Here is a 22,701-nt window from a genome sequence, read left to right on the forward strand (position 1 = left end):
TATTTTATTTTTTTATATTTCCCAACAATTAAGTTATAAATGCTGCTTTAGAAACGTCTCACACTACCAGGAAAAAACATTCTGGCAGGCAAATAGTGATAAATTATACAAAGAGAGCTATAAAACTACTAGGTGCAATTTCACTTCTTACAAACTTCCTTAAACTCTCCTCCAGGTTCCTAAAACCTGCCTTATACAGGAAAGGACAACACTTGGTAAACAGTCCTGACTGAAGTTGTTTCTCTTTGGAAACAAAATATATGCTTTTATTTTGAAAACACACGCTTCCGGTCTCCTTTTAGCTAGCTAGGCTAGCGGTTAGCTTGACGTAACAGGGATGTCTCATGGCAGAGTAACAGGCAGTCCTGAAAGTAAAAGCAGTCGCAAAACTCCTCGGAGCTCCGTGGCTACCGAGTGACTACAGTGTTCCCCACGACGACGTTAACGTTAGATAACAACCGGGGCACCGACAGAGTGGAAAGGACATTTTAAGCGAAGGGCTACTTGTACTGTGCTGTTGCTACAACTTTGCTCAGTCCAGCGGCTGAGCCGCGACCACACCCTCCCCGCTTCCTCATAGTACGGCAGCGGGAGCGCGCAGCACGACTTTGAATCTCTGGGAATAACGGCCACTTCTTCCAGCTACGGTTACGCTTTAGTGACTGGGACCTCCCAAGACAAATGAGTTAAATGTTCGAATACCACCGACTGGTATGGATATGAGAAGGGAGTTATGCGGGACTACACAGTCTCTGGTCCCGAGTTAAGACGCGGAGGAGGAGGTGGAGGGCGGACAGACGGACGATGCATATGGAGTCCAAGCGACCGGAGCTACTGCTAGTGTGTAACCCCGGGCTCTGTCTGAAGAAGAAGAGGTTGAAAGTGGATTAAAGGGGTCTAGTTTTTGCAAAGTGGACTTTTCGGTGGATTTTACTTGGGAGGACTTATGAAATGATGGTGCAGGAGGGAAACACAAGTCTTCCTGCTGTCCAGAAGAGCTGCCCGGGTGGAGCCCCGTGTGTATCCAGCATGAGTACACACTCCTCGGGAACGAGTCGGACAGGATCTCGGTGCTCTTTCAGGCTACTTGCTCAGATGCAAGAGGACACAAAATGATATCCTATTGTTTATAGTTTTTTTTTAAAGGCTGAAAAGCCGTCTACTAAATGTCGAGGTGGTGTTTTCTTGGCTATAGTCCTAAAAAGATCCCAAGAAAAGGCATCTAAAAAAGCTCAGTCAGTTCAACAGATGTAATTCCAATTGGGAATCTTGTTTCAAACAATAAGGAGCTTCTGACATACTTTTAATTTTCTCAATCTGCACTTTGCCGTTTGACAGGCACATTGGTGGCACTGCAGTTTGTGTGGTATTTCTTTTCTTAATTCTACATCCTGTGAATTCTTCTGTTTCATGAAAACCTGGGACTACGATGAGAATATTGACTTTTGGATTATGTTGTTCAGGGCATTCAAATGAATTTGTCAAGATAAGAGCATATAGCTTATTACACTGATTACTCTGAAGTGGTGGGGATTTTGATTGACTGTGTAACATTGTAAAATTACTAATAACCGAAGCAGATAACTGGGAATATGCTAGATCATAGTTTAGACTTTTGTTGTAGTATAGTTTAGAGACACGATTATTAATAATGGGGATCATAAGTAAATGCAGTTATTAAGTTTTGCTCTTTTTACACGTTTACATTGAGAACACATGTCCTGTGTGTCTGCATACTGAAGGAATCTAAGGAAGACTGTTTGGCCAGTTGTTATTTATAAAAGTTTGTAAAAAGCAGGGAGTTAAGGATCATTTCGAAATGTCTTAAACAGTACAATGCAGTGTGCAGTTGCAGAAAACTATAAATAACTTAACCCCTCCAGAAGAGCAGTTTGACCCTCCCCCCCTCCCCCTTCCTTCCACTCCCCTGCTTATTATGGCTAGTGGTGGATCTGGCAAATCGGCTAGCGAGGGATCAACCAGCACACCCGGTGTCAGCCTGCAGCAGAGGAAGCGTCTGTCCTCCATCTGTGACACATGTAAGGGCAAGATGCAGCTGGTGGCCGACCTGCTGCTGCTGTCCAGCGAGACCCGGCCGGTGATGACGTCCGAAGGCGTGGCGGTGGCCGACACCTTCGATCAGTGCCGCGACACTGTCATCGCCAGGACCAAGGAGCTGTCCATCCTCACCCACGACATCCAGAGCCAGCTCAACATGGGCCGTTTCACAGAGGTGGGGGACCGCCTCCTGGAGATGGCCGACCTGGTGGTGTCTTTGACAGAGTGCTCGGCCCACGCTGCTTACCTGGCAGCTGTGGAGACCCCCGGCGCTCAGCCCTGCCTGCCGGGCCTGGTGGACCGTTACAAGGTGACCCGCTGCCGGCACGAGGTGGAGCAGAGCTGCAGCGTCCTCCGAGTCACGCCGCTGCCAGACCTCACCCCCCAGCTCCTCCTCGAGCTCTCCCAGAACATCTCCACCAACCTGAAGAATCTGACAGACATCTCTTCGCTCGCCAGCGAAAGGTCCAGGGACCGCTTTGCGAAGGAGCAGTTCAAGCTTAGCGTGAAGAGCATGAGCACGAGCGGCACTGCCTTCCTGGCCTGCGTCAAAGAGGTGAAGAGCCAGCCCAGCGAATTGACCCGGAGCCGCTGCGTGCTCTTCAGCGCCGCTCTGGTCCAGGCAGTCGGTGCGCTGGTGGGCTTCGCCACAGAGCCCCAGTTCCTTGGAAGAGCCGCGAGTATCTCCACTGAAGGGAAGGGGGTACAGACTGCAGTGTTAGGGGGGGCCATGAGTGTGGTTTCAGCCTGCGTCCTCCTCACTCAGGGCCTGAGGGACGTCGCACAGCATCCTGAGAGCAGTTCCAAAATGGCAGACTACCGTGAGCGCCTGCGTAACTCGGCGTGCGCGGTCTCGGACGGCTGCACGCTGCTCACTCAGGCTCTCAGAGAACGCTCCTCTCCAAGGACTCTGCCGCCAGTAAACTCTCATTCTGTGAATTAGTTTAGGCAGAGGCGACGTGATCCCTGTCCTATTCTGACGTACCAAAGAGACTCACCTGGGTTGTCCCTGCTCATCAGGTTCAGAGTGACATCAGAAGGCTGTCTGTGGATCTGCCCATGTGGCTGCAGTATGTTTGAACGCAGAGTGCTGAACGATGCAGGGTTTAGTGTCGCGCTGGATGTGGCTCTAACCTTGTCCCATCCGCTCTCCCCAGCAGACAGCAGCTTCGAACCTGAAAAGTTTACCTCAGTTTTCAGCCCTGATGATGGATGTAGCCTGGCTGTGTGAACCTATGGCTGGCTGACCTACGAGTACATGTGCTTTGTGAGATTGGAAAAGTGATCTGAGTGTCTCAATGCTTGTTTTTGTTTTGTTCAACGTGTGAATTCTTCATTGGTAAAAAGCTGCTGTGAGTGTGTGCCATAGGTTTTACACTATTTACCAGACTTCCCATAATATTTTAAAGTGTTCTGACCATGCATGTAATGGAGTATTTATTTCAACTATTAAAAATGTTGTTTCTGATATGCTGTTGTTGGGTTAAGTGATTTGATTAGCCATATTGTGAAAAGGCTCTTATCCCTCAGAAAACTTAAAAGGAAGTTTTATTTGACCGGGGTTTGTAAATGTTGTATGTGGTATTCATGGAAAAAGACATTTGAAATGACCCTTTAATAAGGCACCCTTTATAAATGGTTTTAAGATATAACTAATAAGAAATAATTGCAATACATTATATAAACAATACATTATATTTTTAATAAGAATGTTAAAGTTGTAAAACAGTTAAGCTCTTTAGTTCTTCAAATAGACTGACTGTTTATCCTACCAAATGTTTAGTTTCTTTACAACCTGACAACCCTGCTTATTCTAACGATGCATTAATACATTATGCATTTACAGTCTTTTTAATACACACTGCTTTGTAGTTCTGGAAAGACTATAATATGTTGTTATAGGGCTCTTTCCAGAAACAAAACAGCTGACCAAATAAACACCAACTACAAAATCTGACACATTACACAGAGATATAGTGAGATATACTGTATGTATAGAGATATTACAACACAAAAAACTTATGAGCAGGTGAACAATTATACAAACTCTGTATCTAAATCATTCTAATGAAATCGGCTTGGAGTTGTTTATTTACCTCTATTTTATTGGTGTGAAAGCAAATATCTCAGAGACAGATTAAAACTTGGACTAATGAAATATAAACTGCAATCCAAAAGTAAATATGATATTTTTCAACCCTTAAAGTGATTTAATGGAAAGTTTGGTCTTGGTCTCCTGCTTAATGCTTTTTAATTTACTTGGTTATAGAATAGAGAAACCAGTTTTTGGAACAATAACATCAGGGACCCCAAAAATGACATAACAAGTACAGAAATATCAGGAAAACAGAAATACAAAATGCAAAGCCAAATTATGCAAGAAAATGTGCGATCATTACTTAATTATTTTAGGATTATATCACTGATGCAATATTAAATCAGCTAAAGAAGCATGTTGAGATGGAGCTCACATTCTCTTTTGAAATGTAGAGGAGTGTAATAAGTATGAAAATATTAAATTCCTCAAGATAAGTTTAACTTTATTAATATTCTTCTTAGTACATTGCTAAACTACAATAGTGTTTAACTAAGTTAGTTAATCAACATAAAATGTATGGACAACATTTTGATAATTGTTAAATTAAAAAGATGGATAGATACATAAGTGATGCTTTACATTTGTTGGTTTCAGGTTTCTAAAAAAGATTTACGGACAAAGCTAAATATTTAAAGACGTCACCTGGAAATCTGGGGACGAGCGACAGACCTTTTCTTCCTATTTCATGAGATAAATCCACTGATTCATATATTTTAGAGATTATTACATAATAAAATAATCATTAGTTCCAGCATTAGTGTTCACATTCTGGAGGTAGTGTTTTTCAGAGTCCATAAAGACTTGTGTTCGTGCTCCACTGTCAGCAAACACTGAGCCTGACCTTTGACCCCCTGCTGAAGACGGGAAAATGTATCAGTGAGTTATCACATGGAAACGTCCTCTTATGTTATTTTCTCTCGTATTCTGTCTTTTTGACAAGCCGATTAATACATGGCAGTCGGTCCATCAGGATGAGCAGTAAGTGGTGCTGATTCTCCACTCAGGTACTTATTTACTGTAATTATTGAAGATGGCTGAAAAAAAAAACTGAAATTCCATTTAGTTGCCTCATTTTGGCTTACTGTCACACTGTCATGGCTTAGTGGGCTATTACAATAGAACAGAGCCATCATTAATGTTATGTGTCTCACAGGAAAAATGATGCACGAGAAAAAGGCCTAGACCGGGGGCATATATTTGCAAGACCATACTGTAATGCAGCATTTGCTAAAAGAAAAGTTTCATGTTGAAGTCGGGGTGTGCTTGGCTTAGGTTAGCTTAACTTAGTTTAGCTTTGGTTAGCTTAACTTAGTTTAGCGTAAACATGAAAATGCTAGCGCTGGAAGCTTTGAATGTCCAGCGTGTAACTCAACCTAACCACAAATTGTAATTTTTACATTAGTGTTAGTTCTGTTTGCTGATTTAACAACCAAAAAACATAAAATGATTTAGTGACTTTTAGATAATTAGAGGCGTGAAGGTTTATTTATGAAGTTTGGACCGAACCGGCTAGCTATTTCCCCTTCCTCCAGTCTTTAAGTAAGTCTAGGCTAACTAACTCTTTAAATAGTAATTTTAAAATATTAATATTGTTTTATCATCTTTTAAGTGAATAAGAACGATTTTCAAAATAGTATCCCTTATCATTATTACTCTTTCTATTGTAACAACAGGCTACTGTTTTTGTCTCATTGCCAGTTTTACCACAGGTAAATACTGTTCACATCAACATCAAATGACTGGGATTTCTTGATGTTAAAAAATATGGAAACGACTTCCGTCATCAAGTCACTCTTCAAATGTTTATTCAACCAAATATTTAGGGATATAGTGTTATATATTTACAATATTTTTGACCCTCACAGGACCATCTCTTTCCCGTCCTTAAATCTCTTATCCCACATGTTGAACACAGCGTTAGGCTGGCCCTCACATCCCTTCACACGCAGCACATCAGCCACGGTCACACTGTCTTCTGGATAACAGCCTCCATGAGAGCTTGGTTTTAGTTATCTCACAGATCTCAAATCCTCTTTTAATGAAATGTGTTATAGAGGGATGTCCTGCTTGCAGCATTTGAAGTTGATCTGAGCTGAGTATCTTTCATAACACTGCAGGTATTCCTGATATGACTCTGGTTTGGTATGGTTGGGTGTTGTAAGGAAATTAGATTTGCACGCCAAATCATACTTTTAAACTAACTGAACAAATGGAACGAATCTGAAAAGGAAAGTAAAAAGACTTCATTAAGAAAACAAAGTAGAAATGTTATAACCATTTGATACCTTGAACTAATTGAACATCATGAGTTTAAGGAAATGAATTTATTTTAAAAAGTGAAATATCTGTGCACTACAATATCTCAGGGGAACAGTTCGGTTTAGATACTTGAAAAAGGGAACAAAAAGTCGGGGATATGTTAACATGCAAGAAATCTATATACAGAAAAAAAAAATTGAATCTTCGTAATTTGGCATAATCACTAATCGGTATAAAAAAAGGACTGACATGACTGTCAATTCAGTATGTATATTTAAGTTGCATTGTGGGATTGTTGACATAAAGCTGTGTATATGGCATGAACATAGTCTTTCTTTTATGGCTATATAAAAATAATATGTTTCCCATACATAACTTGGACACTCAGATATGAAGCAAATATAGTATGTAGTTTACAGACTAGGTTCAGAGACATTCTGCTGCTTATGAAGATAAGTGAGGAATATATTTACTTGGACAATATTACCATAAATCCAATATGGATTATAAGTGTGAAAAGGTTCAAATCTCTGCCAATTTACTGAATCTTTGGTAAGTAACTGGGCAGAGTGGACAACTTCCAAAAAAGCTTATGAGTCGACCATGAGTAAAGACAGGTGCCCATTGACAAGAATGAAGTATAACATTTTATTACATGGCTTTTCTTCTGATTGGTCTATTTGGACCTTCCAGAGGTCTAATATATTTTGCAAGCAGACCGTTGCTAATGGGGATGCTCTGATTAAAGGTAGGCCTGTGCAATCATATAATTCCACAGCAAGAAGCAAGGTGGAAAGAAAAAGACTGAAGGAAAGAGCGCTGGACAGCAGAAGAAGACAGACAGGAAGTAAACACTAACAGGGACAGATTATGGGTTATGGCAGTGTTTAAATACTGGTTCATGGAAAAGAAAATGTGAACATACTTGGACAGTTACAGGAAACATCAAAATGACTTTTCTTTTCTTAGCGGAAGCAAGACGATCATTTTAGATTCAATAAAATCATTTAAAAATCAATATTGTGAAATAAGTCATTGTTTTATTTAGAGTGTAGCGTTGTAATAAGCGAGATAATGATTTAAGATATCTCCATGCTGCACCGGGATCCTGATCACCTTGTCTGTGTTCTTTTTTTTTATCAATGACCAGCTAGTAGCTAGTGTTTTCTACAGCACAGTCCTGAACATACATTTATTCTTCAAATCATGACTTTCAATCATGTAAACCGTCCATTGTGCCATAACAATATTCTTCAAGTTGATTTGAAAAGCAGCATATGAATAGTTGAATTAAAGGTTTCCTATTATGCTCTGTTATGGCATATATTATAGTTTTGCTCAAAATACCAAACAAGTCATGAATTTTAGCATGTCCGCTATCCAGTGGCGGCTGGTGAAAAAAAATCTTGGTGGGGCTAGTGTGCCAACAGATTTCCCTGCCTAATTTAGCATAAGCATTCAAATGAACAGTCGGAAAATGACTACAGTTCCACAATAATAATTTAATTTCACAGTTTCCAGCTTCACAGAAAAAGTAACAATTTACAGCTATATTAGACTTTATGCTATCAAATACTATACAATACAATCAAGGGATAAATTAACAACAAGGGTATGATTTCAGCTGAATCTATACAAATCAACAGTGAGTGAGTGTGGGTTGACAAGAGAGAATGAAACAGAACTTTCCTATTAAAATGTAACATATACAAAGAATTTAGAACCAAGTTATTTTCAAAAATGTTTACATAAACAGATTATTTTAATACCCTCTCTCAAGGAAAAATGCATTTACTTGGAGAAAATAGCATCAGTGCCATACAGTTGTCATTGCATGTCACAGCCTGAGAGAAACAACAAAGCGTCGTCGCGCGTATTTTTTCCCCACGTAGCGTAGGACAGAGTCTGGGAGTCGCACTACGAAAAAAAACTATCGCTGGCTCCTTATGTAGCTACAGCAATCCTAAACCTTCACGCATTTTTACGTAGCAGTTGGGGCTAAATTTCCAGCGCCCCACCGGCGTTAAATTTGGCGACGTTGATAGGCCAATTATTCATAATTTCCCCCTAGCAACCATAACCGGATTGGCTGTTTAGCTGCTGGTCAGGGGCACTTTGCCGATCGCCCCACGAGAGAATGATACACTGTCTGTCAGTGGAAATTCACTGTTTAATGAGTGTTAGTTGGTGGAAATGTTGTTTAAATCATTCAAATTGCATGTAGGCACACACACTATTAAGTAAAACTGACATTGATTTAAAAAAAATATGCAAAAAATATTTTTTCCCCTCAACAGCTGGTGGGGCAGAGCCCCAGCGCCCCCTATGGGCCAGCCGCCTCTGCCGCTATCCCTCTGTGTAATCCCCGTTTTAGAAAGTGCTGATTCTGGGACTTTCCCTTTCATGCAAATGAGCTGCTGCTGGCCACGCCCCTTTGGAACGCCTGCAGCAGTCTGGCGCAGCATATACACAGTTTGATTGATTGGCTAGCGCTTGTACTGGCATATTCGCATATGCGGGATTTGATTGGCTGGCGCTTCCATCGACGCTTGAAAAGTTGAATTTTTCTCAACTTTCACCGTGAGCAACACAGCCAAAGTGAAGCAACGGAACCAGTTCGGCAAAGCTTGACGTCACCCCATTCAAAGTGAATGGGAAGGTGCATTAAGCGTCAACGCTACGGAACCGGGTGGACAAGCCGTGGAGAGAAGTTTCTAACGGAGAAACTCAGCTAAACGCTGCTGTGATTAAATGCCATAATATGTTCCAAACCACATCCAGCATTATTTCTGAAACACTTCTCAGTGTTCACTAGAACAGAGACATTATATGTATTATATATACAACAACTCTAAGTCCCTCCCGCAGACATCCTGCTGAACACACACACACACACACACACACACACACACACACACACACACACACACACACACACACACACACACACACACACACACACACACACACACACACACACACACACACACAGAGGTGCTGCAGCGGAGATTTAGCTCGCAACTGTATATTGCGGACGATAGGTTGGAACGTGTCACATGGGCGGGATGTTGCCAGGAGTTCAATGTAAAGCCAGCCCACATTTCGGTTATGACATCATATCGGCAGCAAATCTGGATCAACTTGTTTGCACGCCCGTTTTTTGGAGGAAAAGAGGGAGGGTTGTATTTTCTGACACTTTGTGAGTCTCCTTACACACCGGGGACACATTGATGTATAAAAGACAGCACAAAGTGCATTTAGCATAAGACAAAACTGCTAACCATGTTTGTTATCCAGAATGATCATTTTCATTAAACAATAAATGTGTATGGTTATAATATTTTTTATCAACCAACCAAAACTGAAGATTTTACTGTCAATTACAAACACCCTCCTGCATGAGGTTACTGTATTACAGTGCCTATTACCTTACATTTAACAACAGCGTTAAACTGTTAGTGACAGCTTGTTATTTAGTGCGTCAGTCTCTCTGTGGCTCGACAGAAAGCTCAGAGGCGCTTCTCTGAGCCTCGCTGACAGAACTAGGTGAAGCCAAAACTGTTGGCCCTCAACAGGAAGCCTTCAGCTGTGCTATCAGGAGTGGCTTCCTTCACACAGCAACATGCTGTCGTCAGAATGCCGGGCAAGGCTTCGCCCATTTCCTGCTGCAGGAGGGAAACACTTGCCTATCCCGTATCCCCGGGGAGATATCATCCCCCGCAGTGCTGACAACAGCTGTTTCTGAGGGGGAGGAAACTGCCAATGGATGAGAGGAAGATCGGGCTTTCATTTCACACACACACACACACACACACACACACACACACACACACACACACACACACACACACACACACACACACACACACACACACACACACACACACACACACACACACACACACACACACACACAGACTGTAATACCCCTGATGTGCAATAACGCTTCCTATAAACACAACACTTTATTTTTTATTTCAATTCATTTACAACCTGTACCAGCTACTGCTATAATTCTATATGGTCCATTTTTTAAAGAATATACTGCTACTTAGTTATTTTACCATGGTGTACTTAGCTGCTTACTTATCTGAATAATGTGTGCCTACTTTATTTTATAATTTCTAATATGTAAGTCTATCGTCTTTACCTTATTTGAATTATACTCCTGCTGTTGTAACAATGTAAATGTCCCCGTTGAGGGACAAATAAAGGAATTCTGATTCTGATACTGAAATTGCCTTAAATCAACTCAACTTGTACAGTATATGCAGTTAGGCTGTTTTTGCAAGATACACGCTGGATGGCCTTCCTGTTTGCCAGGGCAGAGACAATATCAGGTTTCCAGGTGTGTTGTAGTAACCTGAGAAAAGCAAACTGATCCAGGGTGCATTATACATGTGGGCTGATTGAATGACACAGTGAACGGGGTAAGCGTTTCAAAAGAAAGACACAATGTATTGTAAATCTTCTGTTGTCTTATCAGCCCTTGAGCAAGGCACCTAACCTCTATCTGCTCCCTTGGAGCTGGGTACCTGGCTGCCTCTCTGCTCTGCCATCTCCTCTGCATGTGGTTGTGTGTGCATGTATTTCCTCTGTGTTTGTGCATGTATATCCTCTGTGTGTTTAATGTGTGTCAACACAACAGAGTAGAGAAAAGCAATTTCCCTGTAAGGGATTAATAAAAGTATGTCTTCTTCTTCTTCTTCTTCTTCTTCTTCTTGATCCTCAATTACTCTTTTTTAGAAGCAAGTGTAAAAGATCACATTTAGACTAATGACTATAACACAATGAAAGCAGGGCTGTAGCCAAAACCCTAAATATACTGAGGACATGACTCCAAGGCCCCCACCTGCACCTGGCCCTACAGAACAACTTGATCAAACATGGCCAGTAAACGTGCCCCGAAAAGCCTCATAAGGGAAGCAGACAGGGGGCCTCATGTGGCCCCTATCGACATGAAGGAGCAGCAGCTCCACCCGCTGCTCCCTCTGGTTTTCTGAGGCCCTCGCCATATCACATACAACTAATGTTATTCTTTATAGGCTTATATTCCTTTGCCAGCTGTTTATATTTTTGTCTCTTATTTTGCTAGACAAAGAGTGGCTTGCTCATCCATGAGTGTTCTGACAGTGACTCACCCCCTTTCACCTGGCCTGTAGGTGGCGCTGTTGAAGCATGGCTCTGACTGCATTCTTGCTATCGTCTGCACTGTTCGAGTTGTTAGCATCGTTAGCAGTTAGCATGGTTGGTGTCAGCAATTCCAGCTCTGAATTTGACAGCTCCGATGCACATACACTGAGAATTAACTGTTCAGTTTTGTGCCCAGTAAATGTTCCGTATTTTGTAATTAAAAGAATTACATTATTTATAATTGTTCTAGTATTTAAATGATTGAAATAGGGGCAACATCAGACCCATTTCATTATTTAAAATATTCAATGATTCATAAATATTGTCTGAACTTGGTCTTTACCATATGCCAATGCATGCTATTTTGGTAGGCTGAACATCTTTCCCATGATTCTCTCAGTAGATCTTTGCAGATGACACCCCCCAGCAGATGTGTGATGGCAGGGCATCCTCAGTGGTTGCAGGTGATAGAACTAAACCGTGGTTCCCCTGCCTTGACATCTGCTCTATTTGACTGAAAACACCCTGGGTCCTTATTCAGCTGCAGCGTGTGGAAAGTTGGCTGTCTGTCAATTCCATTTTTAATTCCCGGCCCGGCCCTGCTTTGGCTCCCACTGCAGTACAGGACTGACTTCACCTTGTTGAGACCCTCTTTCAGGATGTGAATGAATGGTTGCCACGGAAGCGTTTCCTCCCACACTGTGATCTTTGAGCCACAATGCTTTCAGGATCTTTTTTTTGTAGTCAGAGCAGTTAGAAAAGCTTCCTGGTGATGAGTGGAAGGTGTGCACATTGTTAACACAAAGCAACTTACAGTACACAATTCATATCCTGTCCCAACCCTGCCCTGCTAACCATTGTCCTCACACACAAATATTTACACAGCTCCTCATTCAACCTCTGCAGTCACAGTTTCAACTCTACCGAGGATCACCTCATCCCTACTTACTTTGGGAAAGTGTGTGTAATTTCTCTGGGATCTGATCACCATCTACATATCCTGTTTCTAAGATGGGAGGCACTTCCTCTTGTCTTGAAGCCAGGTAGAGGCTGAATGAAGTGGAAGAGTAAAGATCTACAGATCATGATGAGGAAGTATGTGGTGTTTAAAGACTCACAATGATGTTCACCATCAGAGTTTGGTGTGTTAGGATGCTGAGATAAGGTTGTTTTACACTTAACCTTTCTTGTTAGGTTAAAACAAGTTCAGGTCCAATTGCAAAATCAAGTCAATCAAGCTTGGCTCTGAAACAGCACTGCTTTCAGCCATAGTCCTAGCCAACTGGAGGCAGAATTGGGAATTTCATGACTTTGCCATAGTATGTTTCGTTATTTTCAGTAAAACCTTTACCACGAGCCTTTCCAAGGTGGAGCACCAAAAGAAAAGCGCCTGATGAGGGGCCAACACTGGATTCATCTGCACTTCAGAGTCCGATTCATTAAGCCCATTGAAAATTGTGAGACAGCGATCCAGACAGTCTCTCCTTCTGATTATTCACAGTATGTAGAGGTGGAAGAAGTACTCAGATCTTATTTAAAAGTAAGTAAAAGTACAAAAAGTATCAACATCATTTTACTACTGTGTTATATTGTACTTCACATACAAAATGTAAAAAATACTGCATACTATGTTTTATTTTTTACATTATTGTATTGTACTGTAAATTAAAAAAGCTTTTATGTCAATGTTGCACTTGGTAGAGCTGGGGTTTATTTAACTTACTTTATACACTGCTGGGTAGCTTAACATAAAAATCTTAATTTAATTTAATTTCCATCTTTATTTTGAAAGGAATAAAATAAATATAAAAATGTTAAACAGAACACCATATTGGTCGAACACAGTATGCTTTCTTAAAATGAATCTTCAAACAATATTATGTTCAACTATATTATATAATCAACAATTAACAAACAATGAAATAATAATAATAGTTTAGGTCTAAGGAGAGGAAGCAAATGCTTATTAATTAAAAGTCAGTAAAATACTTTCTGCCCTTATGAATAACTCCTATTTTTTATATATATTAACAAATATATATAAATATATATATATATATATATATATATATATATTACATTTCTGCATACATTTATAATAACATTTATACAAGTATTTCTCACTGATCACTATATCTTTACAGGAAAATATTTGTGTACACTCATAATGAGTTAATCGTTGATTTATATTCTGTGTTATTAATCTATATCTGCCAAGTAGCTTTTAATTATAGCTGTAATATAAATTTAGTTGAGTACAAAGTAAAGAAATGCCTCCAAAATGCTGTAAAGTAAAGTATAAAGAAGCATGAAGTGAAAACACTTGAATGCAGTACAAATACCTCAAAGTTACTACATTACATTAGAAGTACCATACTTGAGTAAATTGACTTTGTTACATGCAAAGGCTAGTTCCCTTGCCCAAGAAGCACTTGTGTGGTTTAACACCGATGTGTGTGTATGAAAATCTGAATTACTCCAAACATTGTAAAAATGAATACCATGGTAGCATTTCAATCAGGATAGATATTTCTTTAGTTTGAACAATAGTTAGAATTTATGACATGGTGCACTGTACAGGTGAACGGTGAAGATTCTTAGGCCATTCGACCCCTTTGTGACATAGTATATTCAGGGCGTAGCTTTAGGAACACCCCAGCCCTGTCTAGACACTGGTGGTGATAGTGAAGGGAGTTGCTTACAGTCTGATTATGGGATGTAAAGCAGGACTGATCAGTAGATAAAGGCTGGAAGGGAATGGAGTCGAGGAGGGTTCCTTCACTTCCGAATGAAAAGACATCTGACAACAGCGAAGAATAAAACAGTTTTCAAATTTGACAACAACAATAATATTGGTTAAAAATCCGGTTGGTTCAACTCGGGGTGAAGATTTTTAACTAATGTGTATAAATAAAGACTTCCTGGCTCAACTTCTAATATGCTTCATCTGAAACTGTGTGGGTTAGGAAGGCAAATGCAGCACAAAAAGAGGAAGGCAAGGATAACTAACAAAAAGCAATCTTAATTAAATTAATGTTAAATCTGTTTCCAAACAAACAACACAAAACTAGAAGAGCAGTTTAGGTAACACAAAGAGAAAATAGCAAAACAAGGGACAAAACCTGATTCCCAGGAAACCAAGAAGAGTGCAGGAACCCTGACATGAAGAACCAGATCAGGGGGAACAACGACAAACTGACAAAGAACACTTGGACAGACAGGACTGAAAGGTGGGAAAAAACACAAAGCCAGGAAGTAATACAAGACAACACAAAATGAGAAAATATACTGTATAAAAAATATGAATAACAATGAGAACGGTCCATGGGGTGAGCTTAAGGGGTTGGGGGGATGTGTGTGTGCGTGTGTGTGTCTGTGTGTGTGTGTGTGCGTGTGTACAAGCTAATGTGAACCAGCAGCAACATTCAAAGTGTGTGACGTCATGCCTCCCTGCTGCCTTCCTCCCTCATGTTGCCCTGTACTGTACTCTCCAATCACACTCACTGTTTCACAAGCCTGACAGGATTCACACACTGATTGTGAATGCAAAGCCACTATTGCACAGAGGGAGGCACATTGTTTTGACAGAGCTAGCTTATGGACATGACATGCAAATGAAAGTGAAAATAAAAAGAGCTCTGGTTTTTGACAGCAGAGGGAAACAGTGAGCAGAGAAACAGCCATGGTCAGCAAGAATTCTAAGTCAACATTTAAAGTTATTTTTCTTCTTTAAACAGTGTTTATATAGCAAACCCATACATGTAAAGTTATTTTTACTGGAACCCCACACACATAAATGTCACAAAGTAATTTATTGATAGGTCTCTGAGGTTTCTTAGAGAGGATCATACATTTCAATGGGATTTTTAATTACCACATCTCAAAAGTAAAGTATTGAGGCAGAAAAGAAAAAAAAACACGTCAAAAAATACTTATGTTGTGTGTGTGTATATGGTGAAACAGGAGCATAATAATAATAATATTAATGGATGAATACACAATGCAGGTTCAATGCAGGTTGTCATCACAATTCGAGTTTGTAAGCAATTTTGAGGTGCCAGGTGTTTTCATTTTCTTCAGGTATTTTTTGCCATTTTGTGTACTCTTGAGCAGTTGAGGTATACGGTAAAAACATCAGGTTGTACACTGTATAATTAGGCTAGACGTAAGGGTGCCAGTACAGAGAGGTGCAGTGATGACATGTTTTTGTAGGCTGACACGGAAGTTAGCATCACAAGGGCTGTGAGGCTAACACAGGTTTATGATACTTATACATTTTGTTCAGCAGGATAATCTCCATATAGAACACCACTTTGTGATTTTTGAAGCACCGTTGCAATCGGCAGAAATAAAAAGTTGTAGTTTGGCTATAAAGGAACTACATCACGGTCACATGGCTACGGATCACCACCGCTAAGCTAAAGACGGCTAATGTCAGTGTGATTACTTTAAGTTAGGGTGACCAGACGTCCCCGATTTCTGGGGACAGTCCCCGTTTTCAGTGACCTGTCCCCGGCTGCTGCTGTCCCCGGAAATGTCCCCGGTGTTCACTGTGACTGAAATATCCAAAATTGGAATAAAGAGGGGAAAAAAACAAAAAACTAAATGTTGACCATACGACACGTATAGTTGCGCACCCTACTCGCACAGGCTAAACCCAGCCAGAACAAGTGCCAAGAATGCCCGTCTTTCTGGTCATCTGATTGGTGGAATAGCTGCGCGGTAGAATATCTTTCTTCGGGAGCGCAACCCTGACCAGAGGCCGCTGCCAGCTACACGTAGCTAGTAGCCTAGTACGCGATTCTTTCATGGTATTCAATGCATTCATTCAACCAGCACAGTACACACAGCAGAAACATCATTGATGGGATAGTGTAAGAAATGTTCTTTTACTCGAAGTCCAGGAGTCGATTTAAAAGAAAAGGAAGTGAAGCTCGTCATATAGGTTTTAAAATGAGTGTTTAATAAAAGGATGCAGTAGTAGGTTTTACAAAAGTTTCACAGCTGTGGCTCAATAGCTCGGAACACGCGTCCACAGGTCGCTGAATGAGTGGTGCTCATCAGTAGTTACTGTCTGGCGGTCCAGAACAAAAGTGAGCTCGGTTCTACAATACAAACATGTTTTATAGAACCATCCCTTTCCGACCATACAATAAACAACTTCAAAATAAGACGAGCTCTCGTCTCGTGCTCTCATTGGTTGGTAGCGGGGGGCTGGATCCTGTTGGCCGCTTGTCATCACATGGGGTTCTCCGGACTCTTCTATTGGCTGACGTCGTCGGGAGCAGGTCCTCCTATGACGTCACCGTCGCCTTGTTAGCGGACTCTTGAAGCTCTCACCTACGGTATTCTATTATGCAATCCTTCTGAAGTTTATCAGTTATCAAACATGTAATAGTATTATTGCAGCATCAATGAGTGAGAGGTAGAGGTGGTGTGTTTAGAATGTAACTCCACGCGTCCTTCTCCCTCTACTCATACATACAATACAACATTAGCTACATGCTATCTGAGGCTAAAAACAACATCCGGTAGTACTACCGGAATTGGACAAATATGGTCCATCCAGAAACAGTGAATTATCTTTTAATGTTCCGTTTCAATATATTGATTATTTCTTACAATACACCGATTCGGTGAGCGATTTGTGTATGTCGCCATCTAGCGACGGGGCCATTGCTGCGGTGTGCGTGCTCAATCATTACACTCATTATCCATTCAACAGTCATTGATGCTATCAATAATAGCAAGATAACCATAACCCCAAATGAATAAAGTTACTTGGTTGGACGATGTCAGACAGTGGCCTCCAGTTACTGATGAAGGTATCTGAAATTACTGATATTAATTCATGAATTAATATAATTAAATATTAGTAAACGGAAAGTAGAAGGAGATGTAAACACAGCTAGCTTCCGTTGAATTGACTTACTGACCTTAGCATGCTAACTAGCATTTAATCTTTAAGGACAGCCCACGTGATTAAAAAATAATGTAATTATTAATGTTGGAATTAAATACTTGTTTCAGCAATAAGTATGACATATTAAAATAGGATACAGCAAGAAAATAGACTGTCAACACACATCGCTATGTGTTGACGTTTGTTGTAGCTAACATGCTAACGCAAGCTTACATGACATTTCATTAACATGATATGGCTGCGACGTGATCAAAAACAAAAACACTTTTTTGCTTCGTTCACGGACATGTAACGTTAGCCAAACATTACCTTAGCACGGACCTTCGCATACGTTAGCATAGCCTAAAATGTGTTCACACTGTAAACAAAGGCTCACAATGGTTAACTAGGCTAATTACCTTCACCAAGAAAATACTGAGAATAGGCCTACTTACCGTGCTGTTTTTATTTGGGATGAAGTTCTTTCTGTTGATGTTTACTATCCACACCTTCCGAACACCTTCATCCTCCACACGACCAGGGAAGCGGTGTAGACCAAATGGTCTACTACATGGACAGTCCTCTTTTACGCTTAAATTGTGTGTCTCGCACACAGACTTCTTCCATAATTGAAGCTTTTGGCTGTTATTGAAGCAGCCGATGACGGCACACGCCCTTCCAGACTGTCTGGGCATAATTATTGCTTTTCACAAATCTCGTTCACAAATCCAGCGAAATATCCCTTTTACTGTCTATGGAAATACCGCGAAATACACACCGCACGCACACCGCATCAATGGCGGCCGCTCTACTTCCGGTCACTTCGCCGAATCGGTGTATAGATAGGCGTGTTCTTGTAAGTGTTACCGTTTAATCATCTTCACGTTTGATGTATGTGTGTTTTACAAGGTGCCTGATAAAACAGATGTGTGTGTCACAGCTATTGCTAACATTATTAGCAGCGATGCTACAAACAACTTTTTAGTAACTCTATGGCACACAGTTTTATTATTATGACATTTCAGTGTCACTCTAGCTCCTTAGAGGTAGGTGGCAACGTGTCATTAAATAAAACCCCTGGAAACTTATTAAAAACTGTTCATCACGTGCTTGTGCCAGCCTGTCAGTGTCAGTGATGAATAGCACTCTCTGGCTGGCTGCCTTTATTTATTTAGAGTTAGGGACCATTCACAATAAGACATTAATATTGTACAACAAGAGGAAATCTATCATGCCAGGTTGTAGCTGTTTGCTCCTTTGTGGCATTTTCCATTTAAAAGTCTTCCTCAAATCTTGTGTAAATCATATGGTGTAAGGAGGACGCGTTCATTTGGGTGAACTCTGTCTGGCTGATACCTGTGTAAGGCCCACAGCTGATTAAAAAAAATTCAAAAAAATCCAAAATAAAACAGGAAAAACATAACACCAGGACCATGAAACAATCAGCTTAAATGAACACTATTTATAAAGCAGTCATATACATATGTTTCTGAGCCTTGGAGAGATGTACGCACAGTCAGCTGTTGTTTCTTAGTTCACAAAGAGGGAGGGGAGTGTACTATTGTTGAGGCCGGACTCTGCCCATCCCTTCCAGTATCTGCCGGCTCAGCACAGCGCTGGAAGTGAATCAGTGTCAGGTCAGGGCCGCAGAGAGGTTTCCTGCCCTCAGGCTGTTTACTGAGGATGTATTTTACCCTCTTTTCCCTCAGAGGTGTGGTCCACTTCCTCCTCTGTGCAGCACAGAAGCAGAGGTTGTCTGCTGCGAGCTGTTGGATCAGTGTGAGTTCATTCCTCCACTGAGACATTCAGCACAGAAAGAAACAAGATAATACCGTTACATCGTAATAGCCAAAGATTTACAAGCCACATGGTATGTTTTTGACTTGAAACTTAAAACAACAGTTAACCACAGAAGATTAGTCCAACCACATTTCAAGCATAGAAGAAAAGAAAAGGATTCCCGCCAATGGAAAACTGAGTGACATAGTTCCTGGTAGAGAGCCCTATTTCTTTTTTTAGGGAGCATCTGACTCTGGTGCTATGCAGAGACCCTCCCACACAAACAGACTGATATTTGCTGACTTAAGACGGACGTAGATCAATGTTAGGAAGGATGGATTAAGTTTATTAGCCCATATAGAACACATTTTATTTAAAGGAAGGTTACCTATATTGTCACCTGCCTCCTTCATGTCACACAGACCTCTTCATTTTTTGCTTTTTGTGTATTTTGTTTTTATATATCTATTCTTTCTTTTTATTCTCTGTTGCTGATCATTTACCTTTTTATAAAAACAAAAAAGGACAGCGAAATTTCAAATGTTAGCTGTCTGAAAATCTACTATATCAATAAAAAGATAATTTCCCCCCAAAATCAGTTTAAGACCTGGTTGCATGTTTATTTTTTTTTATAATATAAGTTATTATTAATTGCACTATAGAATAAAATTAATGCCGGAGACATTTTCTCTTGATGAGTAATCCATTAAAGTGAATGTCATCCCAACTTTATTTATACTTCTAAAAGACGGCACATTATAATATGTTTAAGAAATCCGGCATAATATAGTATGTCCAAAATATCAGAAAAAAAGACAAAGTATAGTATGTTAAAAGTGTTTTAAAACAACACAGTATAGAGTTAAAAAGGGTTAAAAATATAAAACTCATTGCAGGGTGATACAGCAGTAAATACAATAGGGGCAGGGGGAGCTACATTCGTTCCCTACTGCAGACATGCACTGAGTCAAGTATTCCAGAGACTTAAAGACTAAATCACCCATATCTGCGTGTCTGATCTGGTTCGGTGGGTAAGTATCGGTTGTTAGTGCCTTCTAAAACCTAACTTTCTAAAATAACACAGTTCATGATGACAACTACGGTTCTGAGAAGTCCCGAAGGCAGAGTTGTGGACTCGAGTCACATGACTTGGACTGGAGTCAGACTCGAGTCATGAATTTGATGACTTTAGACTCACTGCTGGACTTGACAAAATCAAAAAGACTTGCAATTTGACTTGGACTTTAACATCAGTGACTCGCATTTGGACTTGGACTTGCCCCTTTTGACTCGGAAAGACTTGCTACTTTCCCCAAACCCATTTAAGATTTAAAACGTATGTTGACATGGACTGCACTATCTCTCTTTGCACCTGTGTGCATCTGTGTGCGTAACGTGTGTGGCACGACATCCAATCAAATTAGATCCACGTTGTTTTTGACAGCATCCAACCAATCAAAGTACTGGACAACCAACGAGGCGGAACAAACCATAAGGCGCCAAGTAGCCAACAATGATACCACGGGTAGTTTCGTTTGGGTTTAAAAACGTTGAGGTGGTCAACAAAAAAAGAACTGCAGTCTGTAAAACATGCGGGACGAAGGTAACAGACGGAGACGAGACAACTTCCAACTTCGTTTGACATTTGAAGTTGCACAAAGAACGGTAAGTTTTGAATGAAAGCCAACACTAGCTCATCGGCTAATTGCTAGCTAGCTACATATCAATGAGACTGTAAACGTCACCTTGGCTTACGAACACGCTAAACGGTAGCCCCCTTTCTGGGTCGTCTTGGATGAAATAGAAATGTTGACGATTGGTCCAGTCTCCAGCTTTTGGCTAATTTGGAATCACCCCCTGCTTCAGAATGGTTGGCTACAGGCATTCATAACATTGTCCTTAAAACAACCTTAAACATTCGTTTTCAAGGATGAGCAACTCACCGAGTGGTAATGGTGTTCGTAGTTGTTTAAAAATATATCGGCGAAATATTTGGTTTCCATCCGTGTTATTTGCTATTGTGGAACTAGCTATGTTTTCAGATACCTCACTGAGTAGGCTATTAACTTCCGCTTGATATTTGGAATACAAAAACGCAAATTAAACACAACAGAAACTGTATTTCGCTAAGACACTGGTTTTGGAGCATCACCACTAACCAGTGACCACTCGCTGAGTTGCACATCTTTGAAAACGAACGTTTAAGGTTGATTTAAGGACCGCGTTATGAATGCCCGTACATGAAGCATGGGGGACCAATGGTTAACATGTCGGTGTCAAACACACTATTTCATCCTAGACAAACCAGAAATGGGGCTCAAAGTGCAAAATAGTGAACTTATCCATACTCGTATTGTAAAAGGATAGTTTAGGATTTTTTGAAGTGAGATTGTACTTAGCAGCTAGTCAGTGGATCATACACAGCAGACTGCTGCCAGCAGCAAAACTAAAGCAAGCCTAATCAAATCAAGGTCAGTTTAATGTACTTTATATTATAAATATGTGTACCATTTGAGCTTGCTGCCAGACGATTTTTTCCGATAGGAAAACTAAGTATATCTCCTCTCTCCAGCACACCAGATTCCATTGACAAAAATGGCTACTTTACTTTGCAGCACAAAGGAGTTGCTAGTATACTGCTGCCTCATTGAGGTTGTTGATGTAATTTAGGTAAATCACAACAAAGCTGAACTGTCAACGAAGACATAGAATAGCACAATTACACTAATCATTGAGTCAGCAGTAGACCAGCAATTTCTGTGTGATGCAGGTACAATTGCTGTTTTTGCCAACGGAATCAGGTGTGCTGGAGAGAGTGAATTAACAAGCATACTTCAGTTTCCTGTCGGAAAGGGCTGCTTGATGGCAAGGTAAAGCAGGACAAATATAAATTAATATAGTAAGTGTGCACTGAAAATGGAAATGTATTTTATCAATGTAATGTTAAAACAAACACAATCTTACAGTATACAATACAATTCATAATAATACAAAAATAAATATTAACACAGTGTTAGCATTGATATATGAGGAGATAGTTTCAAATGCAATTTATGTGTGGCTATAAGAGACTTTCTGACATCTGTTTTATATGCTTACCTGTTACAGATTTGAAGAATACCAGATGAGTAGAAGCATCATAGATGAACCACAACAGCCTTCAATCTCACAATTCTTGGACAGTCGTGAAGCGCATTACAGCATGAGTCATCCACAGCAGAAGGCTATCACCAACACAATACTGTCCGACTTGATTATTGATTGCAACCTTCCCCTGTCTATTGTGGAACACAAAAGTTTTCGGCACTTTCTGACAGTAATTGACAGTAAGTACAGCCCAGTGTGTGGCAGAACGTTGACATCAAAAACAGAGAGCCTCGCTGGGGAGAGACGTTCAAGATTAAAAACTCAATTGAGCAACACTGAGCATGTTTCAGTCACTGTGGACATTTGGTCTGACCGAAAGATGAGA

The 22,701-nt window shown here is 40.5% G+C and overlaps 1 protein-coding gene across 1 annotated transcript; it reads left to right on the forward strand.

Moving 5' to 3' along the window:
- The first annotated feature begins 314 nt into the window (after window positions 1-314).
- tlnrd1 (talin rod domain containing 1) lies at window positions 315-3,526 on the forward strand. The gene has a single exon (XM_063882531.1). The coding sequence runs from the start codon at window positions 1,937-1,939 to the stop codon at window positions 2,999-3,001; it is 1,065 nt and encodes a 354-aa protein (XP_063738601.1). The 5' UTR covers window positions 315-1,936; the 3' UTR covers window positions 3,002-3,526.
- The last annotated feature ends 19,175 nt before the right edge of the window (window positions 3,527-22,701 follow it).

This window comes from Eleginops maclovinus, chromosome 4 (genome assembly GCF_036324505.1).
Source record: "Eleginops maclovinus isolate JMC-PN-2008 ecotype Puerto Natales chromosome 4, JC_Emac_rtc_rv5, whole genome shotgun sequence".
NCBI lineage: Eukaryota > Metazoa > Chordata > Actinopteri > Perciformes > Eleginopidae > Eleginops > Eleginops maclovinus.